The sequence below is a fragment of the Aspergillus fumigatus genome, chromosome 6 (genome assembly GCF_000002655.1).
Source record: "Aspergillus fumigatus Af293 chromosome 6, whole genome shotgun sequence".
NCBI classification, from domain to species: Eukaryota; Fungi; Ascomycota; class Eurotiomycetes; order Eurotiales; family Aspergillaceae; genus Aspergillus; species Aspergillus fumigatus.
In genome coordinates this window covers 1,876,587-1,900,272 of record NC_007199.1, presented here as the reverse complement: position 1 = coordinate 1,900,272, position 23,686 = coordinate 1,876,587, and the positions used below count along the sequence as shown (strand labels likewise).

Genomic DNA, 23,686 nt, shown 5'->3' with positions numbered 1-23,686 from the left:
ACTGGATTGTAAATGACACTGTTCAGAATCCTTTAATATACCGATGCTGCGTCGTCTCCTCCAACACCTCAAGCGTCATCCCCACCTCAACAACGCCCTCATTCCGCGGCGCACTCAGCATCCCAAAGCAAGGCTTATACTTGATCCCCTCATCCACCCGGCGGTACGTCATCAGTGTATCCCACGGCTCCCGCTTATGCTTCTCCGCCGTCTCCGGATCAACATTCGGCACCTGGCACCGCGCACAGCGCGCCACAACATCCAAGTCCAGCTCGGACCCAATTCGGACCGTTTTCCACGAGTCCTCCGCCCAAGGCACCGTCCCCCGGACGATGATATTCGGCCGGAACCGCTCAACGGTAATCGGTTGCGCGCCCTTGCGCCGCAACCTCTGGTTCAGCTCCGCCAGGGACGCCTCGGAGGCAATCTGCACGGGATGCACGTCGGGGAAGTTTGTGCTCTGCTGCCGTCCCAGGAGGCGCGGGTCTCCGTTACCCTGCAGGATGCGCGGCGTGGGGCCCTTGTAGACCAGACAGACATCGCGCTGCAGGAACCTGGTGAACGGGGCATTGACGGCGTCGCCGTAGAGGTACCCGTCGGTCAGCGTGTCCCAGACCTTGACCTGGGCGAGGGTGGTGTGGGCCGCTAGCCAGGCGGCGTCTGGGCGGGCGGGGATCTGAACCTTCTCGTCGGATCCGGTGATGCTCAGCAGGAGGGAGGTGCCGTCGTCGCTGAGGGCGGTGTTGATGAGTGTCATTTGGGTGAGTTGGCGGATGGTGAGGAACTCGTGGGTTTTTGCGTCTACGAACATCCACTGCCGGTCGAGGTCTAGGCCATGCAGGCGGAGAGTGGTTCTGGGGAGTTCAATCCCGCGGCAGGACTTGATGGGGTAGATGCGTAGCGAGACGATCTCGCTGCTGGTCTCTTTTTGGAGCCTGAGGGCTTGGAGTAGACTGGATTTGTAGGTGCTTGCCCATTTGATGACTCTTGGAGTGAGGACCACAAGGACCACCCCGAGGGCGGCTACGGGGAGGACTTTGGAGGAGAAGTCCATCTTTCGCCTGTCTTGTTGCCAGCCACTCAAATACTTGAATCTTCCTCCTCCGTTGCTATGTTGTGCATGGATATCTAGATTTCTATCGATTGATAAGAAAATATACAGAAATTCTGCCGGAATCTGCCGCCTTGAATATCATTGTCTCAATATGTCAGGTCATGCTTGCTGGACCATTTACATTGCTGATAATCATATCGAAGCTCCATCGTTCGTCCTAGTGCATCTACAACCCTGTCGTCGCAGGAACTAGTTAATAATGTTTAAGCATTCGTTGGGTGAGCTGAACCATTGGGATAAATGCAATCGTGAACCTCGGCTGATTACCAAAGAAACATGAGAAACTAACATATCAATGATTAACTGACTAGATCGATTAACCCGATGTGTCATCATCGGATTGTCCAAGCTATGCGTATAAGTCATGCGAATCATGAATGTGCTAATCCCCTATCACCATGCAATTACATCTTCTTGTCCGCCCAGCATGTAATCAGAGCCTTGATTAATGCAATGGTAACCTCTCTCCCTGTCTGGACAGCTTGATCATTATAGCCACCAGGGACATGCAAGAAAACCACATTCCGGTCCCGGCCCTGTTTAAAGGCATGCGCCAGACTGGTGTAGAAGATGAATTCGCAGAGATAACGTCCCGCATCTTCTGAGAGCCGGATGTCGGGCCCCGGAGCAAACGACTTCCAGACATTGAGGAGTTTGTCGTTCGGCGGATGTGGATTCCAGGAAGATTGTACAGCTTGCGACGGTGGAGTCACCCCTGGATCATGCGTCTTTTCTGCAATGTCCGAGATCGACGGGGGATCGGCGGATCTGCCCGCCTGCAACACAGGAGGCAGGTCAAGCTCTCTCCATCGTTTCTCTCCAGCTTCGTAACCCGACTGCCCTTCGATATCGGACATGAGATACGAGTCTCGGTGTGCCCTTGTCTCGACGGAATAGTATTGTCTTGTTGCTGCTATGCCCATGTGGATGATAATATCTGGTCGTCGACCGCCGTGTGTTTTGGCATAATCATCCACTATGGAAGGGACAGTTGATTGGACTGTTGAATAAGCGACGGGGATAGGGTGCGGATGGACATGGATGAATACTCGATGAGTCGTAGTGGGTCCCTCCGGGGATGCGGATGAACTTTGTGGAACAGTAAAGGTGAACGAAGGAGGCAGGGATGAGGCGATCAAGAACGAGGCATTGACGAGGTTAGTCTTGAACGGCTAGTAGCTAGTCAGTATGAGCCTGTACTTGCGGCAAAGGGGGGGAAGTGAGGGGAAAACTGAAGCTGCCGGACGAACATACACCAAACCCAGTGACAAGAATGTTGATATCATCCGAGTCTACAGAAGATAGTGAAGGATGCCCCGCAAGTTGAGTGTGGATGGATGGGACAGCTGGTCCGCAGTCACCCATGATGATAACAGATAGTACTCACTGCTAACGATGGAGGGAGGTCAGGATGTGTTAACCAAGACACTCGAAAACTATTATTCTTCTGGCGCAAAGTAGCATCCAGAGCTCAGACCAAACCCCCTTAGAGCAGCATGGACATAGGAATCGGCTCTCAAGAGGGGACATGTTCATGTTCTCGGAGGTCATATGCACCACCTGCAGCTGGACCTTGTCCTTATCTCGTCTCTGGGGACCCCGCATACTTACTAAGCTGCTTGGGTGGGTCTTGGCATCACAGGATCCCCACTAGCCTTTTTAGATACCATGTTCTGCCTGAGGCCTGAATCGGGTCCTCTGACTGTGTATTCTTGAACTCTCGGGTTATACTTACCGTAGTATCTCGATTTATGGTGTAACGAGTGTGCTGATGCTGCCATGAATGTTCCATCATGCGGAAAATCAACAAACAGCCCTAGCTTCCAATAGTAGTTCCTTGAACCGTCTAGTCTGCATCCATAGGGACCCTCCCGCTGAGGTCTTAGTTGTGCTCCAGGCGCCGTTCATAAGTGATCCAGTTCAAGTATCCCCCACCAGGACCCATCTACCTGCAGCTTGAAAGAGGGGAAATTATCGGAGATAAAGTCATGACGAAATATCTCTAGGTGTTGTCGACTGGCATATGCATTGCAAGCCACGTCAGACAAAGCACCTGGTAACAACAAGGATGCGTTCTTTAAGGCGCTGTCTCGCCGACGAGTGAACTACTGCCAGCATAGATGCAAGACAATAGTCTGTTGAACATGCTGCTGCGCTATCATTTCTACTAGCTAGGAATTGTTGTCTTGACACCTGTTCAAACCAGTGGGTTGAGTGCGTTTGACCAAGTCCGCTTCGTCGTTCTTCTCTTTCAGATAGACGATAACAGACCTAAACATGGAAATCCCATTTTGTTTAGGGATATCTTTAAGACTCGATAGTTGACTTTACTGTACGCAGACACACTATCTAGCAGCCGGTCATCAGTTCATTTCAGGTAACAATTCGAGGAGACGAATGCCAGGACGCAAGTAATATATTTTCGGGCTGGTTCAGGGACAACAAGTATATACATAGGGTTGCGACTTTTTAACCTCGAATGACAACAGCATAGTCTCCTGGATCCACGATACTGCATGTTCGCAAACATGTAGATAGATAATTTTTGGTCGCATGATACTTTCTTCGGCAGGATCGGGAGGACACAATAGTGCACCAGGGCTTATCTGCATCTAGACCCTAGCAGGCTCCCATTAGCGTCCTACAAATTGGTGCCGTTAGGATGCAAGTTTCAGCAAGACCAATGCAACATGTATTCGCCGTAGTATGATAGGTTATGTATCAGTCAGTGGAGTGAATGAGTCCTCATTGAGTCTAAGACTCCTTCCCAGCCTCTGGGGATGAAGGTATGGAAAGTCCTACCAGAGATCGGCTGTGGATGGCTGCGGATAAGGACCCGCAGTACTACAACGACTACAACGTAGAGCCGTGTGAGACAATATACATAGCTTGTAAGGAGGAGATTCGTGAGAAGAACGGAAGAGAGAGAAATGAGACGAAGGGGACTGTGTTTGTTCATCAGGGTTTGGGAATAACGATAATATATGCTATAGACATACCCTCCAAAATTGTTGTCTCATAAGAGGCGAGGCCACAGGCCTAACCTCGACCTACACCAAAGGCCAGGTGAGATTATGAGATATCTATCTGCTGGGACATAGGTCCGACCGTCCGATCCTGCTCAGAAGTTGGAATAACCCTAGTTAGCTTGCCAGTTGCCAGCTCGTGGACAGTCTCCAAAGGGTTAACGCTCGTCAAAAGCTACCTTACGGAGTACATTTGTCTACACTCGATTCCACATATCTAAAACCTGGACTTACAATACTAAGGCCTGTCGTCGTATTGCGTATCGGACAGCTGTTGTTTCACCTAAAAATTGACATCTGATCGACAACCAGAGGATAAAATCAGCCAATTATGGGTTGTAGATCTCTCCTCCTCGAGCTAACGAGGAAGGATCTTGTTGTACCCGTCTCCATGCACCACATGTGGTTGGCGATTGGGCAGACCGGCTTTTGGACTAAAGGTCGTGGTCCACCTTAAACGTCGCGATGAAGAAACTCATCTGCAGCTAAAGCAGCGAATTTCCCTATTGGGGTAGTCCGTAGACGTCCTGATTGAACTCGTGCGCGGACACCACGGGGTTTTCCGTCCAGCAATGATTCAGCGGCCCAGCTAGTGGCATGCTTGCATGTAATTTCGCTGCCGGATAGTAACGATGAGACAGGAGTTGAGCGATGCAATGAGCTCGCCACAGTTAGACCAGTGCAGCGGTTATGTGCTGATGCCGTATCCGACAGATTCTGTGAATGAGCCCCCCGCACGGAGCTACAGATACCCGTGCATCCATATAGAGACAACCCTGCTTTGTATAGGGCCTATAGAGCTCAGTGAAGGCAGCGGGGCTTTATATATACCTCGCCACTGCAGTGATGCGGTCATTTTCTGTCTTCCATTCCTGCTGCACCACGGATCCCCGAGAAATCAACAACATACATGGCGTTGATCTTCGAGTTGCTCCAAAGCCCATACTTTCTCCAAGGCATTGCTGTGTCCTTGCTTTTGGTGATCGTGTCGAACTTTTATCAAGAGCTTGTGGATGGCTTTCCCTACCGGAACATACCCCTTGTTGGGATGAGCAGATGGGGGTTCACTAACAGTAAAGCCAAGGAGCGCTTCGTGGCGTCCGCGAAAGCCCTCATTGCACAAGGCTTCAGTCAGGTATCAGCATGTGATCATGCTCAATATGCTCGAGGCGCTGACATTGGGTTAGGGCAGGACTGCCTTTCAAGTAATGTTCTCGCACGCTCCCATGATCGTCTTGCACCCGCGGTACATGGATGAGGTCAAGAGCCATCCGCATCTGACCTTCGATGAAGCTAATCGGAAGGTGAGGGCTTAAAGACTACCAATAGCGAAGTTGTGTTGACAATGCAGGCGTTTTTTGGCGCCAAGCTTCCCGGGTTCGAGCCTTTCGGACTGGACAAGATCACCGTGGACGTCATCAACAACAAGCTAACTCACGCGCTTGGTATGTGACGTTGGGGTGTGCTGCAGAGGTGCCTCTTGCTAACTCAACTGTGCAGGTAGCCTTACTACCTCTCTTTCCAGAGAGTCCGCAGCTGTGGTCAAGGAGTCATTGCCTCCGAAATCTGATGGTATGTCCTTCCAGTAGGCACATTTGCCCCTCTGACATGACAGCAGAGTGGCAATCCCTGGTCTTCGCTCAAGAGATTCCATACATAGTTGCCCGATTGTCGTCCCTTGTGTTTATGGGAGAGAAGGTCTGCCGTGACAAGGAATGGCTGCATGTGTCTGTCAACTACACGATCGACGCATTCGGCGCTGCGCGCGAACTCAGACTCTGGCCCTCGGTTACGCAACCTCTGGTGCACTGGTTCCTGCCGTCAACACGACGAGTGCGGAAGCACATTAGCGTTGCGAAGAAGATCGTGCAGAAGGAGATCGAAAAGCGAGAATTGATCCGACAAGGCAAGCTCCTGGAATACAGTCCTCCGAAGCCCAACGATGCCCTCGACTGGTTCAGAGAAGTTGCTGCCGGTCGCCCGTATGACATAACGAAAAGCCAGATCACTCTTTCTCTGGCAGCGATCCACACTACTTCCAACCTGTTGACGAACATCATGTACGACTTGATAGCCTACCAAGAATACATCCAGCCTCTCCGGGACGAGATTGTTGCCGTCGTGAAGGAGGAAGGGTGTCTGAAGAAGACCAGCCTTACCAAGCTGAAGCTGATGGATAGCTTTATAAAGGAAACCCAGCGGCTGAACCCTGTCAGCATTAGTAAGAGATTTGCTACCTGAAGGCTCCTGGACCCCATAGCGCTGACTCTTTCCAGCCTCCCTTCAGCGCTACGCGCTGGCAGACATCACTCTGTCCGATGGCACGTTTATTCCCAAGGGAGCAATGCTTATCATGTCCGCCCACACCATGAAAGATGAATCCATCTACCCCCACGCGGACACCTTCGACGGCTACCGCTTCTACAACAAACGCAAGGAGCCCGGCAATGAGCACCGGTACCAGCTTGTCACGACGAGCAACGAGCATCTTGGCTTTGGACACGGCCTGCACGCATGCCCAGGGCGCTTCTTCGCCGCCAACGAGGTCAAAATCCTCCTGATCCATCTGCTGCTGAAATACGACTGGAAGTTTGCAGAGGACCGCGGCCGTCCCCAGTCGATCATGTACGGCACCGAGATCATCTGCGACCCAACTGTAAAGCTGCTTTACAAGGCACGAACACCGGAGATCGATCCATCGAAGCTGGGGGAGTTGTCAACGGATAGCCCGTCAGTCTAGTGAAGAGCATGGCAGAAACCATGTGTATGGTACTTCGTACGGGGGAATGGCAACACGCACATATCTTTGTCCCATATCATGTCCTACCTACTAGCTGCACACAAGCTACGTACGATGACATGCTATTCTCACTACTCGTGCGGTGGTCTTGAAAAAGCGCAGCTGACCCTGTTTTCATGACTCGGCAGAGACCACAACACACCAGCTCATGTAAGGATTCGGTTTTCCAGCAGACGCACGTAGCAAGGCTGCAAGGAAAAAACATTCTTTGCTACCTAAGCAGTAGCATGTTCAATATGTCCAACTCCAAATCAACATAACCTTTGATCAATCCAACCAACAACTGTCCCTACCCAGCTAGAATATCCCCATCGACCGGATAAAAGTAAAATACAAACTCAATTCAGCCCATACCCATGACATTCATATGCGACCTGAATCACTCCAGCGTCGTGCTACAGCACGTCAGCAATCAGCATGACTTAATGCCGAGATATGAGTCGCCAGTGGTGGACGCAAGGGAATAACAGGATCATGCAAGCAACTGCAACAAGTTCCCGATACAAGACGCAGCGAGGTCTAGGTTTATCCCGAGTAGTTCGTTCGTTCCATGGAAACATAGAGCACAGATCTAAGGCTCAGCAGATCAGAGATGGGTCTTTCCGAATCCCGAGATTCTTAATATAAACCAAGGAGGGAACAAAGAAATCAGATTCAGGATCTAGCTTAGCTCTAGCTTCGGCTCTAGCTGATGATTGAGGCTAGGTAAGGTAAGGTATAGTACTTCGTATGGGGTTCTTTGTTTCCAGATATAGAATGGAAGACGGAGTACGGAGTACTTGGAGTCTGTCTGTAGCTCCACAAGCAGAACCAGGAACGAAAACACAAAGACAGACAGACCCCTTCGCGGTATTTGACTATTAGGAGGAGCAAATGGCTCCAGTCTCCAGATGCCACCAGTAGCAAGCTTGCTCTTCTCTTTTTGAACAGAGTACTACGTATGCTGTCACCGTGCATGATACGGTAATTTACCATGCGCGCGGATACGTGTAGTAGACGCGTCCAGACGCGTGGTTACCCCTCTTTGACGCGTTGGTCTGAGCCAGTCCGATAAGCGAGCGATAGCGATAGTCATTGCCAAGTCTATGGGCCACAGGTGCAAATGAACAAAGACTACGGAGTACTGCAATTCTTTGTCGATTGTCCGTATTCAATGAAGCTTCTGCTCATTGTGGTAGTTTATTTTGACTTCAGTTGACCGTCGTATACTTCTTAACAAACATAGTGATGACTGAAGGTGGAAAGGGAGTCTGGACTCCTCCGTAGTGATTGCTACCCAGCTTGTGAGGCGGTTAGTCACGTTTCTGTCTCTGCCGCTGAAAGTAGGTACGTGGGAGTCTGCGAGACAGCGACTAATGCACGTTCAGGCCATGTTCACGTCGTGGTTCGTCCGTCCGGTGGTGGAGAAACCGCTTCTGCAGGAGAATGGAGTCTGACTTTTGGATTTTTCTGAAAGTTTGAAACGAACCCAGCGCTAGAAGGGCTTGAATCGGGAAGGTTGAGACTGTCTTTTTCCTTGGGATTTGGGCCTGGCGGCATGAGCCGGGAGTTCCTCCCAGCCACCGAATTTCCACCTCTTTAGTGATCTGGGCGAGGATACCTCTCTAGACCGCTCAATTGGATACCGTTCTGTACAAGACTTAATGTCATCAATTGAGTTGGTGTACCGATCCATGTTTCTAGTCGGCTCTCAAGGTCAAAAAGGTGGAAAAACGTTGATGATTCACCCGCATCCCGCATGCATCCTCATATTAATAGTCGCACCCTTGCAGTTAAAGCAGTAAGTGAATCAGCTAATAGTGATTGCAGTCTTCGCGGGGTCCAGAAGTCCACAGGAGGACCAAGCCATCACACTAGAATTAGCATTTAGCAAACTTAGGAGCAATTCGACTGGCTTAGAGGGAGAAACTACTCCATCAGGACGACTGCCATTTGTCGAGCTGAGGGAAATTCTCAGATTTTCGGGCCACTGACTGTCCATAGAGCATCGTTGGGTGCGGTGAGGCGATTGTGAATTGCTGACCGACTGATCTTTTAGATATAAGACAGTCCAATGACTGATTCTACATGTCTCCATTCCGGTAGAAGTATGGATAGTACAGGTCAGTCGTCTGGAGTAAGAAGAGTCAGAACATACCACGTTTGCAAGACAGAACCAAGGAGATACGATAGGTAGAAATCATATGAACCTGAAATCGAGACATATTGCAAAACATGAATCACGAGACAATTCTCCGCATTCCAGAGAAGTCAGCATGATGCTGTTGATATGATGTTATGGTGCCGCATACCTGACACGAAGTAGATAGAACAACAGAACAACACAACAACAGCGAGAGCATCTTTTTCTCTGATCTTCAAGATCATCAATCCGACTTTTAAAAGTATTATCCTTGACGTGTTCATTGTCTCTCAACCCTATTCCGAGTGAGTGATTGATTGATTGATTTGCAGGAGTGGAACCACTATCCCTGAGGCCCTGGACTGCTCCTAACCACTGTGAGTCTGAGGCGTCGTGTTCGTTTCCCTAAGCTAGCTCAGGTACAGGCCCTAGGTACTGGTGTTAGTACTCGCTACTTTCCTTAGTTCTGCGGTGCCTTGGGAGTACCTCAGGTACTGCACCGTTTGGTATTATTACCGCTTACCAGCCCTCTCCTACCACCTACAGTTCCTACTCCTGCTCCTACTTACTACTACTCTTCTCTCTCCGATTCTCTCCCTCACTTTTCCTTCCTGCACCCCCCTACAGTTGTTTCTACCTGCGAGCACATTGCTCGCATAATTTCTGTCTCTTCGTACTTTTCCTTTTCCTTGCTTTTCTTTTGTGTTGGTCTGGCGTTTTTTGTGTGTCCCCTTTCGGGTGTAAATGACGACGTCGCTCTCCATTACCTGCCAAATGCCCAATGGACCGCGGGAACCGTTCGATGCGATACTGACTACTATTGCGACTGCTACCACAGCTGCTACTCCAACGAGCTTGAGTCGCAACCAATTTCTCGTGCGCATTATCGTATCAGTTTAACCCTTGCACACAAATTCGATCGCTTTTCCTTACTCCGACCACTCACACCTTGACGAGCTTCATCTCTTTTTTTGTTCTGTTGCTTTGCCTAACGACTTACGAAACCCTCCTGTACCGCCCACTGTTGACTGCAGACGTTCAACATTTGATCGGAACGGATTCCACGTTTGATCGCGATTGTATTTGCGCCTCTGCTAAATTTACTGTTTCTCGGAATAGTATCGCGCAGCAATTGAGAGTGAGAAGCAGTCTGCGGCGAATCCGCAGCCCGCGCCTGCGGTCTACGCACTCGAAAAGACGTAACTTGATTAACACATTCGCGCAAGCGCAATGATATTCGCTTAGGGGTACCGATCACAAATAAAAGAGAATACAAACGGCAATCGCTGCCCTCTCCTATTGGTCGTACTGCGAAGCGACCTGGACGCCCACGCCATGGCTCATCGACAACAAGGACTGTCGCGCACCTTGCCGAAGAACTTCACCTTCAATTCCACAGGCACCGAAGAGCCTCGGACGCCTGAACATGCATCCATCCATGTGGACGAACCACCTCCACCTCCTCGCCATTCGAGTTGCCGCTTACGAAGATCGCGCATTCGCTCGGGGACCGACCTCGTCGCGCAGGTAGAGTACGATCGCACCACGCTTACCGCCAACCCATCGGACATCCCGCTGCCTTCGATCGAGTTACCTCCGTCGTATGACGCTTCTATAGCTCAGTCATACCCTGGATCCATTGCCAAAGATGATCGCTTCCTGGCGCCTCCGCGTGATCGAATGGCTCTGAAGACACCCCCGGCCCAGATCCGTGGCAGCCCGTCTGAACTTACCGACGGATGGCCTTCGTGGGACTCTCAAGCTATCGGACAGTCGCTGCAGCGCCCTGGGTCTGCCTGTTCCCAGGCATCTGACTCCTCAATTTCTTCATGTGAAACGTTCGCCTCGCGCCGTTCCGTTGGTGGAAGTTGCACCAGCGCAGAAAGTGACAGTTATGACCCCTTTTTCTATCTCGAGATTCCGCCGAAGCAGCTGGCGGAAAAGCCATCCGTGGCTACGGCCAACCACAAGAAAACGAATCGCGGCTTTCCCAAGAGAGAACGGTGGACTTTGGATATGGACAACCACCTCTGGAATACTTATCAGCTATACATACAAGATCCGACCATCACCCCTTTCAAAATGACGCCTGGTAGTATCCCCCCGCTCGGTGTTACACACCGGGTTGCTAGAGAGGCCAAGAGATCTTGGGAAAGGAAGCGATACAGGCTTGCACGGCCTTTCACATTTTCCGTGCACCAACCGCAACAACCACAGAGCGGCGAAACAACACCCACACCACGGACAGAATCTCCAAAGAATGCCTGGCCCAAAACTGAGGCCTCGACTAGGCGTCGTCTGAAGCTTCTTTGCAAGCGCAAATTCTCCATTGCGCCTCATTACCAGAGGCTCATGCAATCCCGCAGCCCGTCTCCGTTCCTAGATCTGTTCTCGCAGCCTTCGCACGAGGAGCACCCTCTAGACAGCCCTGGCAACAGCTCAACTACTTATGCTACTCGTGATCTAGGTGTTTCCCTGGTCTCCAGCTCAGTGCCTGGACCTCTTTCGCAGCTTGCAGTCGAGGACCGTTCTCCGCAAAATCCAGCGTACGACTGGCCGCGGAATCAGACAGTGCCGCAGGCCAGCTGGGAAGAACCACTTGCGAGAACAACACAGCTTCAGGCGGAACATCCGGGGTTCATCCCGCGCCTTGGGTCTCCATTCACATACCACACCTGGGGCCCGACCAGTTCAAGAAAGAAAAATTCCAGGCATACACCCAGGACCAGGCGAGAGACAATACACGTGACCGGGTCCCGGTTGTGCTCTCCTCCACGCACAGAAGTCTTACCAGCTACCGATGACAGCAACATTGTCTATTCTGTGCCAAGGCCCACTGAAGCGTCGCCAGGTCACGAGAACCAGGACCATCTGGAGACTCTGATCCGGGATGGCAAGTTGAGTGACATTGGTAATCGTCGCCTGCGGATCCGAAGTCGTGGAGCAACAACAAGCTCCATCGCTCCTCAAAACCTGGACCAGCTCTTCTCTCCACCCTCTTCTGCGTCCCGAAACGAGGCATCAACCACGTTTGTTGAGAAAGCCCTGCCCAACCCGCTATTGAACCTGAGCGGGGAGAACCTCAAGCGCCTTGGCTCTCCTTTCAAGGTGGATGCATCGAAACGCCACGAGGGACGCAGAATCCGACACAAACCCTCTTTGTCTGACCCTTTTGCAAGCGGACTCTTGCCCCAAGTCAGACCCGTCAATCAAAGTGCTACGCTTAAGGACCAACAGAACATGACCGGTGCACTGCCGTATGACCCAACTGAGAAGGGCATATCCGATGCGGAAAGAATCCGCAGACAGATCTTGAATATGTCCTATTCAAGGCGACAATGCTGACCATCTTTGACCAGTCACTGATGGCAGTGTCGGCCCCGCGATCCTCTTGGTATCGACCTGGAATTCGATCCCAATGTACTAATGACCTGGACGACTTTGGCCCCGACAAAACAGTGATCAGGAGTATAACGACAGAAACGGTACTGACGATCTTGATGACAAAATGACCTATGAACCAATTCGAGTCTGGTTTTTCCTTTGCGATAGAAACGAGATGATAAAATCGAAAATCCTTTTGACGAAGAAAAAAAAAAAAAAAAAAAAAAAAAAAAAAAAAAAAAAAAAGAAAAAGAAGACCGCACACACCAAACCAAACAAATATGGCATCCGCATTGGATTTACGCAGGTCGGACAACATGTCATATTGCGAACCTCTGTACGACGATTTTGAAGCCAGAGTGATATTGCCTTGACTTTCCACTACCGACAGTCCGAACACAGCAGGATTGTCTTTTCCATTTTTCAATATCTCTGATTCGTTGATTATCTTCGTTACTCTCTGCATGACCGAGGGAGCCGCTTTGGATCAGATCGAGCGTAGCCACTATGCTACCTATCCACCGACAACTCTGATGGCATCCTCTTTACGTCAGGCACGACCTTCATTGCACAAATTTCATTTCCTACTCTCTACCAACTTTTCGACGCTCTTTGAACTCGATCAAGAAAACCACAAAATCTCACCAAAAAAAGAACAGCCGGGAAATAGACACCTCACGATCTTTACCTTTCCTTTCTTCACTGCTCTCTAGTTTCACCAATTTAACATTATAAAACACGCAAAGACACTCGTCTCGATCATGCCACCAATCTTCAATTCTATGGGCCATATGACCCGACCTTTCTTCTTCACATATCTACCCTCTCATCTCAGACATGCTTGATGAAAATGATACGGACGACCCGCAATGGACTTATTGACTGAAACGACCCACCACACCTTATAGATAACACGATTCAATTCAAGCAAGCACAGCAAGCAAGCAAGCGTGTTCGTTCCTGTTCTGCCGTTGCAGCGTTTCAACGCATTTGATCTCGTTTGATTCATCCAATTGGTTCACTTAGCTTCGTGGCTTCGTTGCTACCTGACTATTTATGCATATGCATCTATGCGTTTTTATTCCATGCTCTTTTCAACTTCTCTTCTTACTTCGATCTTTCATCGGATTATGAATTCGATACTTTTCAATTGGCTGGTAGTGCTCAATCGTAGCCTAGGCTTATCTTCTTGCATTAGATTGAGATATCAGACTCCGACACGAGCGCAATGTCTGCAAAATTTAGTCAAGCCATCGGTTTACTCTCTTTTCGGAAGATTTGAGTAAAGTAAGCGTCACTATGAACAATTCATTTGCGAGAAATAGGTATGAAAAAAATAAAAAGTATGATCAGGAATTAACGCATTAACCGAAAACTGAGATCCAAACGCCAACGCTGCCGGAGAGGAGAAACAATGGCAAAGAAAAGCAATAGGGTATAAGATGCGGGATCATAACCATCATGACAAACAGGAGGGATAGGATGCATTGATCACTCAAGAAGAACAACAAAGGCAGCTCAGCTCCGTTCCAGTTTCTTCTTCTTCTCGGCAAAAACAGCCTCCAGCTTCCGAATTTGCAGACCAAGGCCTTTCTTCTCTGCATTCGCAAGCAGCCAAGCTTCCATCTTCTCTCGCACATACCGCATGGAATGAGTGACAGGGAGGATTATTTGGTTCCCAGCGCCGCGGAGATCCTGATCCGGGCCCGCGGCGTCGAGCTCCATGCGCGCCCAGCGCTCGGTGCACGGGTTGAGTAACAGGTCGAAAACGTCGGTCCAGATCTCGCGGTCCCAGTACCGTTTCAGCGACTCGCGGATGCGGTACGTCCGCACGGACACCGTGCCGCCTTCACTCTTCCGGACCGGCGTCGACTCGATGTATTTGCCGAAAAGCATGACGTGCACGGTTCCCGCGATGCCGTACAGATCGATCTGGTGCGTCCAGGGCCGCATCTCGCGGATCTCGTTACATTCATGTTCGCCGGTCTCCCAGTCGGCAATAAATTGGACGGAAGGCTGGAACGCTCGCATGTCAATACCGCGGCCGAAATCGATGAGCGACAGGCCCTTGTTGCGCCAGCCGCACAGTCCACGGGGGGAGTAGTAGATCTCGCGTGGGTCGGTGATCTCTTCTTCCAAGTCGACCAAAGAGGGTGCAGTAGGCTTATCGTCGAAGCGAATTAGACAGTTGTCGGCTTTGATATCGCCGTGCAAGATGCCGCACGAATGAAGGGCCTCAACGGTCCGGAATAGTTCCACAGTGAAGAACATGGCGAGCGCCTCGTCCAAACCACCCTCTCCGGTGCCATTGGCCTTGATTGACTCGTTGCGCATATGATTAACCAGATCCAAGAGCGTTCCCTGCCCGTGGTAATCTTCTACTAGAATGGTTTCCCTTTTGTACACGTGAAGCTCGTGGGCGCGGATGATACTGTCTGTCGCACGGGATAGCTCTGGTAGTTGACTTATGCGTTCGTGAGCGATCCGAATCATGTAAAATTCCCATGCGTTCGGAGGGCCAACTTCCAGTTTGATCGCCTCGAAGCCATAACGGGAGCTACTGCGGGTTACCGCTTTCTTTCCATTCGTGAATTGGGAATCTGGACTGTCATCATCTGCGGGTTCGGCTTCCGAATCGGAGGACGGGTAGTTCTCGAGGCTATCGACACTTTCTGCAAGGTACACTGGCGCATAGGCTCCGGCTCCAAGTTCTCGCCTGATGATGTAACATCTCTGTGCGCCGGGTAGTTCGAGAATTGGTACATCGAAGGACGCTTCGTCACCGCTTCGAGGACGCTTGACATGCCTTTTGACAAACTTCTGGATCGCAGGCGCATAGTGGCTTTCCACTTCAGGGTGACAATGGTACCCAGGGTAGGATGCAAGCGGCGGATCCACGGCTTGAAGAATGCTCTCGCGAATGCTCCTGTCTGTGGGATTACACTGTGAATCATTGATAATAACCCGGTGTTGTTGTTGTTGTTCCTTCAAGGGCGACAGTATCTTAAGACCGGACCGGGCTTTCTTCACTGTTGGACTCATCGCGACATCCTCAGTGAACACAGTGAGATTCTCAGTTTGCTGCGGTGTTGCACCAATCAGCGGAGTGGTAAAGAAGTTTCCCATCTGCGGTTTGGATGGGGTTTTGGTGTTGTACAGGGCGTTTCGAGCTGCCGTCATCGAAGGGAGAGAGTGCTCGGTTTGCTCCACGATCGGTGTCATAAAAGGAAGACGATTTTGCGCGACTACTGCAGGATCTCGATATGGACCATAAGGTGGATTATAGTCCTCTGGCATCTCAGGCACAAACCTTTCTCTCCTGCTTGTCTCTGCAGCGTCCAATGTGTTCCCATGGGGTGAGATGGGATCCACTCCCAGTGAATGCGTTGGGTCCTCTTTAGAGGAGAACTGAGTCCATTCACCGTCAACAACGCTCTCGGCGTGCGTGTGGTCTTCAAAGTCCTCCTCCTCAGCCTCATCATCAGATCTGTGGAAGGTAGTGGTCTCATCGTCACAAAAGTCACTGGAGGTGATGGAGATGCGACCAGTGCATGTGCTCTCACCAGCACTTGTGTAGTCGTCATCCTCAAAGTCACTACTATCTGCTACATTTTCTGTCTCTGCTTTGAGTGGCTGGTTGAAGATGCTGTAGATCTCGTCGGTAGCAGCGCGAGTATGGATTGTCATTGTCGGCTCAGCCGTGCTCTTGCGCCGAATCTTGCCTCCTGTCGGAGAGTCGAACTTCATTTTGACTGGACAGTTTGTCAACGGTTAGTGAGGAATTCAGAATTGGGAAATGAGACTGCAATCACAAGATATTGCTTACTTGTTTGTGTCTCGCCTTTGACTTCGCGCAGTTTTATTTTCCGTGCTTTGTTAGCTTTGCTCTCGTTCAATCCATCTTCAATCGCCCGCTGCGTCCTTTGTGAGCCTGCATCTTTCACTTTCAATTTTTGACTAAACTGCTCTGATAATCCCTGGTCCAGACTTTGCTCGATCACATTTCCCGCCGGTCTCTCTGAACCAGCGATATTGCCAGGTATCTTCTTAAAAGGTGCCTTTTGCGGGCGCCAGTCGTTATCCATCCATCCACGGTGCATGGCACGGAGTTCTTCAAAGCTGACCTCTTTGGTTGGATCCTTATAATCAGGATATACGGCCTCAAGATTGACGAAAACACGCTCTCGCCGTCCGGTTCGTGGATTTACCGCTTCCCTTACATGATGATCTGGAAGTTGTTTTGCTTGCATCGTTTCTGAGACAGATAGATTTGGATTTGACTGAATACATGAAAACGTAAACCGAGATTCGGTACATGCCACCAATTAGTCCTGTGATCGTAAATATATGAAATTTCAAGAAAGGGTGACAGCACAGTGAACATGGACTCACCTCATCCCTAAAGATTGGCATCTTCTCCTTCGGAGCAGCCTTCTTTCCCGCCTTCAAGGTCTCCCCGACCCACGGCTTCGCCTCCACACTGTTCTCCTTACGTCTCTCGCGCATTGAGCCAATGCTATCCCATCCCTTGGTCTGTCCTGATATAGCGGGCTGGCTTGCTGCCGAGTCAGCGTCCGAGAAAATAGTCATCTTGGGCTTCCCAGACTTCGTCCGCGGGGCAGCCGCAGCGGCAGGAGCGGGTCGTTGAGCTTGCGGATCGGCAACCGGGGCTGCTGCAGACAAAGAAAACGGATCGACCTTGGCAGCCAGTGCTGGTCGCACCGCGGGCAAAGCGGGTGATGATGGTCCATGGTCCTGTGTGCGCTGCTCGTAGCGCTTCTGGAACTCGGTGTATTTGCGGATCAATCGTTCAGTTGGTCGAGCTTCACGGTCAATACCGAGTCTATACACTTCCTCAGCTTGCGTCCAGCGTCCAGCGCCTTCAAGCCAAGCGGCGAACTCTTCATAAAAAAGCGCTAGCCCTTCACCAATATGGTGGCGCGCCAGAAACGCAAAAGTCTCGCGTGGAGAGTCTGAAAAGAGCCTAATGTAGTGAAGCCATAGCCGCAGATAGCGGGGATCATTCTTGTAGTGGGCCGAGGAGAGGAATGCCCTGACGGCGCGTTCTAGTAGAGGAAGAAGACCGGACTCGGCGGTGGCTTGTGCAGAGGGGTAAGCGTTCAGTGTCCATTTCACGTAGCGGTCATATATATCAAGCGGGTCATCGGAGTCGTCAATAGCCTGCAGTTCTGCCTCATACTCCTGTCGAATGGCATCATTCAAGGTCCTGGTTTCGTTTGGTGATGGAGCCGCGAGTTTGTCACTAGAGTCCCTGGGTGAGAAGATGCGAGCAAGCTCCTTGGCTGAGCGTCCTCCTGGTAATGATTGAATGTTCTCCTTTTGATTCTCGATGATATCAAAATTGATGAGATCCTCGGAGGCCGCCATGGCGGCGACAGATAAACAAGCGTGCGGTCCAAAGGGATAGTCTGTTGGTGAGTCGTGAAATGATTTGTCGAGGGCAACACGGTATCGTCAATCGCAGTTCGGATGCGTCAGATTGAGGATTGGGATTGAGGAAGTCGAGAAGTCGTCAGTGGATGGATCATTGAACAAATTCATTGAAAGTTGAGGTGGAGAACACCGCAAGTTTCCGTTTATCGATAAACAGCCCCTTTCGGTTGCCCTGGCTACAGATCACGTGGCCGCTATCCTCCTCTTGGTAATTTTGGAGGACGGCCTTCGCCTGTGGGAGACTACAAATTTACTAGACGAAGTCTCCAATGAAATAATGAAGGGCGTATAGATGTTCGTGCCTCTGGAGACATTTGATAGCCTATAACATATTGACGGAATATTGATAAATTGAGTACGCAATGGCACTCGAATGTCACGTCGCAGTACTTCGTAGCACACGTCAAACTAGGATTCTCCGCCTCCGCGAACATTGAAGCATCAAACTTGAGCCAACTGAACTCGACACCTTCAACTGGGGAGTTCTCGCCGCGAGACAATTGTTGCACCTTCTTTGTTTCTGTAACATATTATATGGTCTAGCAGACTCGATGCCACCACGATCCCGCAATGTGACGTCCAACGCCGTCTCCGAATCCTCCCCTCAAAGCCCAAGAAGCCGCGACCCAACGAAGAACAAAAAGAGAGACATCGACGAGCTGCGAGATCAGAGCTCTCCGCTGAGACGATCAAAGCGCTTCAAGTCGACCGAGGCATTGGTAGCTTCGCCAGCCCCCGGCCAATCGGATATCATCGACGGTCCATCTGCTGTCAATTTGAGGCAAAAGAAGCCGGTACTGTCTCCAAAAACAAGGAAATCGCAGCCTAGAATTTCGGTAAAGGAAGAAGTCGAGGAGGAAATTGAGACAACCGTTGATGCGAAGGTGGAAAAAGGAAGTCAGGCAAAGCCAGACAACGCAGACGAGACCACTACCGTGACGGGAAAGATCTCGAGAAAGAGGAAGACCAAAGGGGAAAAGGAGATCGAGATGCTCCCTCTGCGAGCTAGAACACCAGGTGTACGCATGTGCGTAGGGGCCCATGTCAGTGCCGCAAAAGGTTAATTCCTCTGTCGCACAACACGCATTGCCCGGCAGAGCTAATCATATTCATGACGTTAGGAGTTTTTAATGCCGTGCATAACAGCATGCACATTGGGTACTATAAGAAGATTGTGGCCGATTGAGTGGATTTTGGCTGATGTGCCCTCTAGTGGTAATGCATTTGCTCTCTTCCTGAAGTCGCAGAGGAAATGGGAGAACCCTCCCCTGCAAGATGATCATCGAGATCAGTTCCGTCAGTTGTGTCTGGAACACAAGTATGACGGCGCAAAGTAAGTACACAGGGCCATCGTACATTATATTGACCTGACAATACTGACCAAGGTGCAGGCACATACTTCCCCACGGCTCATATCTCGTAAACCTAGCACAAGAGGACAAGGTCAAGGCCAAGCAGGCATACGATTCATTCCTAGACGATCTCCGACGCTGCGAAGCGCTTGGAATCACCCTCTACAACTTCCAGTTAGGCTCAGATCACCACCACCAAAACCAACCCGGCCGTTCACTTACCATCCCATAGTCCCGGAAGCGCCAACCAAAGCAGCCTCCCAGACGCCCTCTCAAGGCTCGCCAAGGCCCTGACCAACGCCCTCGAAGCCACCTCAACCGTCGTTCCCGTCCTTGAGACGATGTGCGGCCATGGCACCACAATTGGCGGCTACCTTTCCGAGTTCCGGGACCTCCTCGCCTTGATCCCGCGCGAGCATCACCCCCGCATCGGCATCTGCATAGATACCTGCCACAGCTTCGCAGCAGGATACGACCTCTCCTCGCCAGCAGGCTACCAGTCCTTCATGAAGGAGTTCGAAGACCAAATCGGTCTGCAGTACCTCCGCGCCCTGCACCTCAACGACTCCAAGGCCCCACGCGGCAGCAAACGCGACCTCCACGCCAACATCGGCACAGGCTTCTTGGGTCTCCGCGCCTTCCACAACATCATGAACGACCCGCGCCTCGAAGGCCTCCCCATGATCCTCGAGACGCCCATCGACCGCCCCGCCAACCCAACCCCCGCCAACATCAAGGACGAACCAAGTGACGTTGAGGCCGACATCGACGCCGACTCGGCACCCGAGACCGAACAGACCAGCAAGAAAAAGACCTCCAAGCGGAGCAAGTCTAAAGCCGGAGGCGCGAAAGCTCTCGTCCCGGACCCGTCTGTCTGGGCCCGCGAAATCGCCCTCCTCGAGTCCCTCATCGGGATGGACCCCGAAAGCCCCGAGTTTAGGGCCCTCGAGACCCAACTCGCCGAGGAGGGCCGCGAAGTCCGCGCGAAACACCAGGAGCAGTATGAGCGGAAGCTGGCGGCGGAAGAGCAGAAGAAGAATAAAGCTGCGGGGGGCGGCAAGGGCCAGAAGACGTTGATGGAGATGGTGCAGACCGCGGGGAAGAAGAGGAAGGGGGCTAAAAAGCGGACTGAGAGCGAAAGCGAGAATGAACTAGAGAGTGACGATGAAGGATGTCAGAGCCATTGATTCCCGCGGTTTGACCAGTGGCTCTTATCTGTACTACGTACTACTACTGAATCTGAGCGACGAATGGGCTTACGCATGATGCTATGTAAGAAAATGGATGGCTGGAAATATTACGCTGCCATTACTTGGGTCCTGATAGAGCGAGGTATCAACAATATCACGTTGCGATATGGGTATTGTCATGCGAGATTTCAAACTAAGGATATCAAGACACATAGGCCAACTCGGAGGATATATAGACAGCATTGTCAAGGCAATCATTGGTATCACTCGGAAACGAAAACAGAAACATCCCCTCAACATAGGACGTCAATTGCAAATATGTGCACGAGCTAATCGCAGCTCCGATCATCTATACCTCCCCATGAGTTCGAAGACAGAAATCTAGTGATGCCCACTGTGTCTATCAATGAACGATACCCAGGACGACCATCCGAGCACCGCCTTTTTCCTGTCCCGGTAGTTCCAGACTGAGGGGATAGGAAGATTTGCAGGATCCGCCTTGGACACAGGCAGAAGCCGAGAACACGGACATGAAACCAAACCAGTGGCTTCGATGGAAGCGTGGTACTATCCAAGTCGCTCCTGGTCAAGGTCTTTATCCTGACACTGCCCGGTCGGCGGACGGCTGCAGATGACCTCCAGCGCTGGGGCCTCGTCCCACCCGGGGCGAAAATTGAGAGTCAGCGGTCAGGACTACTGGCGGTGCGGACTTGAGCGGAGAGGGACCGGCCAGGCGTGGGGAGAACGGACGCGTGTCGCTATCGCTGAGATTCCCCGTGGAAATTGTGAGTCCATGGATGTTGCTACTGGCCCCGCTGGCCCTCACTTGGAACGAGCGCCGGTCGCCAATCAACCCATCGACAGGAGCGGGAATGTCACTTGTCGGCACGTGCGACACTGGAGTGACCATGCTGGTCTCCGGATCGTTAATTCTGTGATACGTTCCACGCGAACGGGACCGAGCACGACCGGAGTCGTCACTTTCCGAGTCCAGGTTCGGGCTGCGCTCCCAGGTGCCTCGTCGTGCCTCGGAACGCATCTTGGAAATCTTCATGTAGTTGTAGCAACCAATACTGGCAATGGTAATAAGCAAGCCCGCGATATTGATCGCGGTCAATTGGTCATGGAACACGACGCCTGCGGCACTGATCGTAATGACTTCCTTGAATATGCCGCAGATACTTAGTGTGACGACGGAGGAGCGTTTAAGCAGAGCGAACTCAGCGGAGATCATGCAAAAGGCCAGCACACCGGGGAAGATTAGCAGGAAGACGGCAAAGACGCCGCCATGAGTGCCTGACAGAGCAGCAAAGCCGTCGGCGATCTTGACAGGGCCTTCAACAGTCAGAGAGATGATAATCAGCGAGACAAACATGACAGGAGTGAGGAAGAAGAGGGTGGAGAAGGGGTTGGATGTTGCCGGATGCCTCAGGAGTAGAATCTGAGTCAGTCCCCAGCGGAAACCCGAAAAGAAGGCGGAGGCGATGACTAGAGCGAAGCCGACAGCATTGAAGGCTGTTTCTCCGGCGACCATCATGACCACGCCGACGGTCATGGTGGCTATGATAAAGATCAATTTGACGGAGGGCGTCTCCAATCGGAAAATGAAAGCGAAGAGAAGGACGAAGGCAAGAGCGGAGGATTTGCACATAGTGAGGAAGGTGAGGGAAATAAACTTGAGGGACATATTGCCCAGCCCGATGTCGAGGGACGTCGCTGCACCGCAGGGAACGAGTCGGGTGAGGTAGAAGAGTTTGGTGAGAATGGGAGTCGATTCGGAGGCATCATGACTGTTTCTGAACGGTGAACCGGACGAGGCGGATGAACGGTGTCGCGGGCGCAGGGCTGGAATCAACCAAAGAATGACGGACGCGAGACTGAACTGCACGAGCATATGCAAGCTCGTCGTAAAGAGAGGAAAAGGAAACACAACGCGGTCTTCTGAGAACATCCATTTGTTGTACTAGTTTGACCCGAGGAAAAAAAGAGTCAGTATGCACAGTCTCGAGTCGGCTTCTCCCCGCGCACGACCGGGGTCCGGGATGATGAATCACTTACAACGGAGATCGACAAGGAAAAGAAGTACCACAAGAGGATGAGACACGCATTGACGAGCAGTCTCTTGACGACGTTCCGATCTGCCAAACCCATCGAGAGGACATCGTATCGGGAGGACTTGACATCAGCTATGCGAGCATCCAATTGCCTCCGTTGTTTCCTCCGTCGGCGTCTCTGACGTCGTTGTTTCGCGGTGAGACCGGTTTCTTCATCATCGTGGAGATCATCGTCAGAGCTCACATAATCCATCTCCACACTTTCTGCGATTGAGGATAGATCGGAGACGTCTGCGTCATCGGCCGTCAAGGGTTTCTGTTCGTCGCGCTTGTAGTTGACCACCTCGCCAATGGCTCTCGAATGATCTTCCCTCTGTTCGGTCGGGGCGGCCAGCGATGAGGGACCTGCGCCGGTGAGGACGGAGCTTCGACGTCGATGGTGACTTCCAGCCGGCGATAGCCCCATTTTGTAAGGGTATATGTAGAGGTAAAACGGGAGACAGGAGGATAAACAAGGGAAAGGGGGGAAAAGAGAGACACAGCGAGGGAGGGAAAAGACGGATCTGCTAGGGCGCAGTGGAATCCATCAGCGATTGAGAAATCGACAAACGCAAAGATTTGCCCCAGTGGATGACAGTCGGATTGAATGAGATCACAGCTGGAGAGCTCGAGGGGAATTGATAAGGATACTAAAGGAATGCAGAGCCGAAGATCAATTGATCTGACAGGTCTCGTGGGAGTTTGCAGGGATATCGACCGTTTTCCGTATGGCAGAATGAATGATAATACAGACAGTAGGATTGCTCACAGGAGGAGCAAGACGGAGGCAAGGGAAGAAAGAAAACAAAAAGGAAAGGAAAGACGAAAGGGGTAAAAATGAGAGAGATTGCAGGTAGGCAAACTTCTTGTCGTAGATACGAGAAATGAGGAAGGGAAGAAAGACACCGCCCCGACTTGATGCAAGGGCGCGATAGATTGGGATGAGGGAAATAAGGAAACTTACGAGGATCAAAAGAGGAGGAAGAGTGAGATGCTCAGGTACCCAAGTCGAGATCGATAGTTAGATCTATGTTTGCTAGTTAACTTGGTTCTTTAGTTTACAGTCATCTGCCCAATTACTTGTTAGTTAATCCAGTCTAGTTTACTCAAACTTCGGCACAGATTGATTATTGATATCACTCTGCAATATC

The 23,686-nt window shown here is 51.2% G+C and overlaps 7 protein-coding genes across 7 annotated transcripts; 3 read left to right on the top strand and 4 right to left on the bottom strand.

The window, feature by feature from the left end:
* Window positions 1-22: 22 nt before the first annotated feature.
* On the bottom strand, window positions 23-1,054 carry AFUA_6G08160 (MOSC domain-containing protein; the record flags this gene model as incomplete). The annotated part of the gene is made up of 1 exon (XM_001481410.1): window positions 23-1,054. The coding sequence occupies one exon, from the start codon at window positions 1,052-1,054 to the stop codon at window positions 23-25; it is 1,032 nt and encodes a 343-aa protein (XP_001481460.1).
* A 229-nt stretch (window positions 1,055-1,283) lies between these two features.
* AFUA_6G08155 (putative pyroglutamyl peptidase type I) lies at window positions 1,284-2,839 on the bottom strand. The gene is made up of 2 exons (XM_001481409.2): window positions 2,369-2,839; window positions 1,284-2,286 (listed from the first exon to the last, which is right to left on the bottom strand). The coding sequence occupies exons 1-2, from the start codon at window positions 2,477-2,479 to the stop codon at window positions 1,519-1,521; spliced, it is 879 nt and encodes a 292-aa protein (XP_001481459.1). The 5' UTR covers window positions 2,480-2,839; the 3' UTR covers window positions 1,284-1,518.
* Window positions 2,840-4,956: 2,117 nt separating this feature from the next.
* On the top strand, window positions 4,957-7,933 carry AFUA_6G08140 (cytochrome P450). Its single transcript, XM_745611.3, has 6 exons — window positions 4,957-5,275; window positions 5,328-5,444; window positions 5,492-5,585; window positions 5,641-5,712; window positions 5,759-6,361; window positions 6,417-7,933. Exons 1-6 carry the CDS (start codon window positions 5,051-5,053, stop codon window positions 6,878-6,880), a joined length of 1,575 nt encoding a protein of 524 aa, XP_750704.2. The 5' UTR covers window positions 4,957-5,050; the 3' UTR covers window positions 6,881-7,933.
* A 2,464-nt stretch (window positions 7,934-10,397) lies between these two features.
* Window positions 10,398-12,407, top strand: AFUA_6G08130 (uncharacterized protein; the record flags this gene model as incomplete). Its single annotated transcript, XM_745610.1, has 1 exon — window positions 10,398-12,407. One exon carries the CDS (start codon window positions 10,398-10,400, stop codon window positions 12,405-12,407), a length of 2,010 nt encoding a protein of 669 aa, XP_750703.1.
* Window positions 12,408-13,514: 1,107 nt separating this feature from the next.
* Window positions 13,515-18,022, bottom strand: AFUA_6G08120 (putative checkpoint protein kinase (SldA)). Its single transcript, XM_745609.2, has 3 exons — window positions 16,839-18,022; window positions 16,273-16,726; window positions 13,515-16,198 (listed from the first exon to the last, which is right to left on the bottom strand). The coding sequence occupies exons 1-3, from the start codon at window positions 17,832-17,834 to the stop codon at window positions 13,965-13,967; spliced, it is 3,684 nt and encodes a 1,227-aa protein (XP_750702.1). The 5' UTR covers window positions 17,835-18,022; the 3' UTR covers window positions 13,515-13,964.
* Window positions 18,023-18,167: 145 nt separating this feature from the next.
* AFUA_6G08110 (DNA-(apurinic or apyrimidinic site) lyase APN1) lies at window positions 18,168-20,439 on the top strand (the record flags this gene model as incomplete). The annotated part of the gene is made up of 5 exons (XM_077805027.1): window positions 18,168-18,959; window positions 19,022-19,058; window positions 19,114-19,233; window positions 19,292-19,426; window positions 19,485-20,439. The coding sequence occupies exons 1-5, from the start codon at window positions 18,452-18,454 to the stop codon at window positions 20,437-20,439; spliced, it is 1,755 nt and encodes a 584-aa protein (XP_077661160.1). The 5' UTR covers window positions 18,168-18,451.
* A 598-nt stretch (window positions 20,440-21,037) lies between these two features.
* Window positions 21,038-23,553, bottom strand: AFUA_6G08100 (putative nucleotide-sugar transporter; the record flags this gene model as incomplete). Its single annotated transcript, XM_745607.2, has 2 exons — window positions 22,501-23,553; window positions 21,038-22,405 (listed from the first exon to the last, which is right to left on the bottom strand). Exons 1-2 carry the CDS (start codon window positions 22,960-22,962, stop codon window positions 21,038-21,040), a joined length of 1,830 nt encoding a protein of 609 aa, XP_750700.1. The 5' UTR covers window positions 22,963-23,553.
* Between the last annotated feature and the right edge of the window lie 133 nt (window positions 23,554-23,686).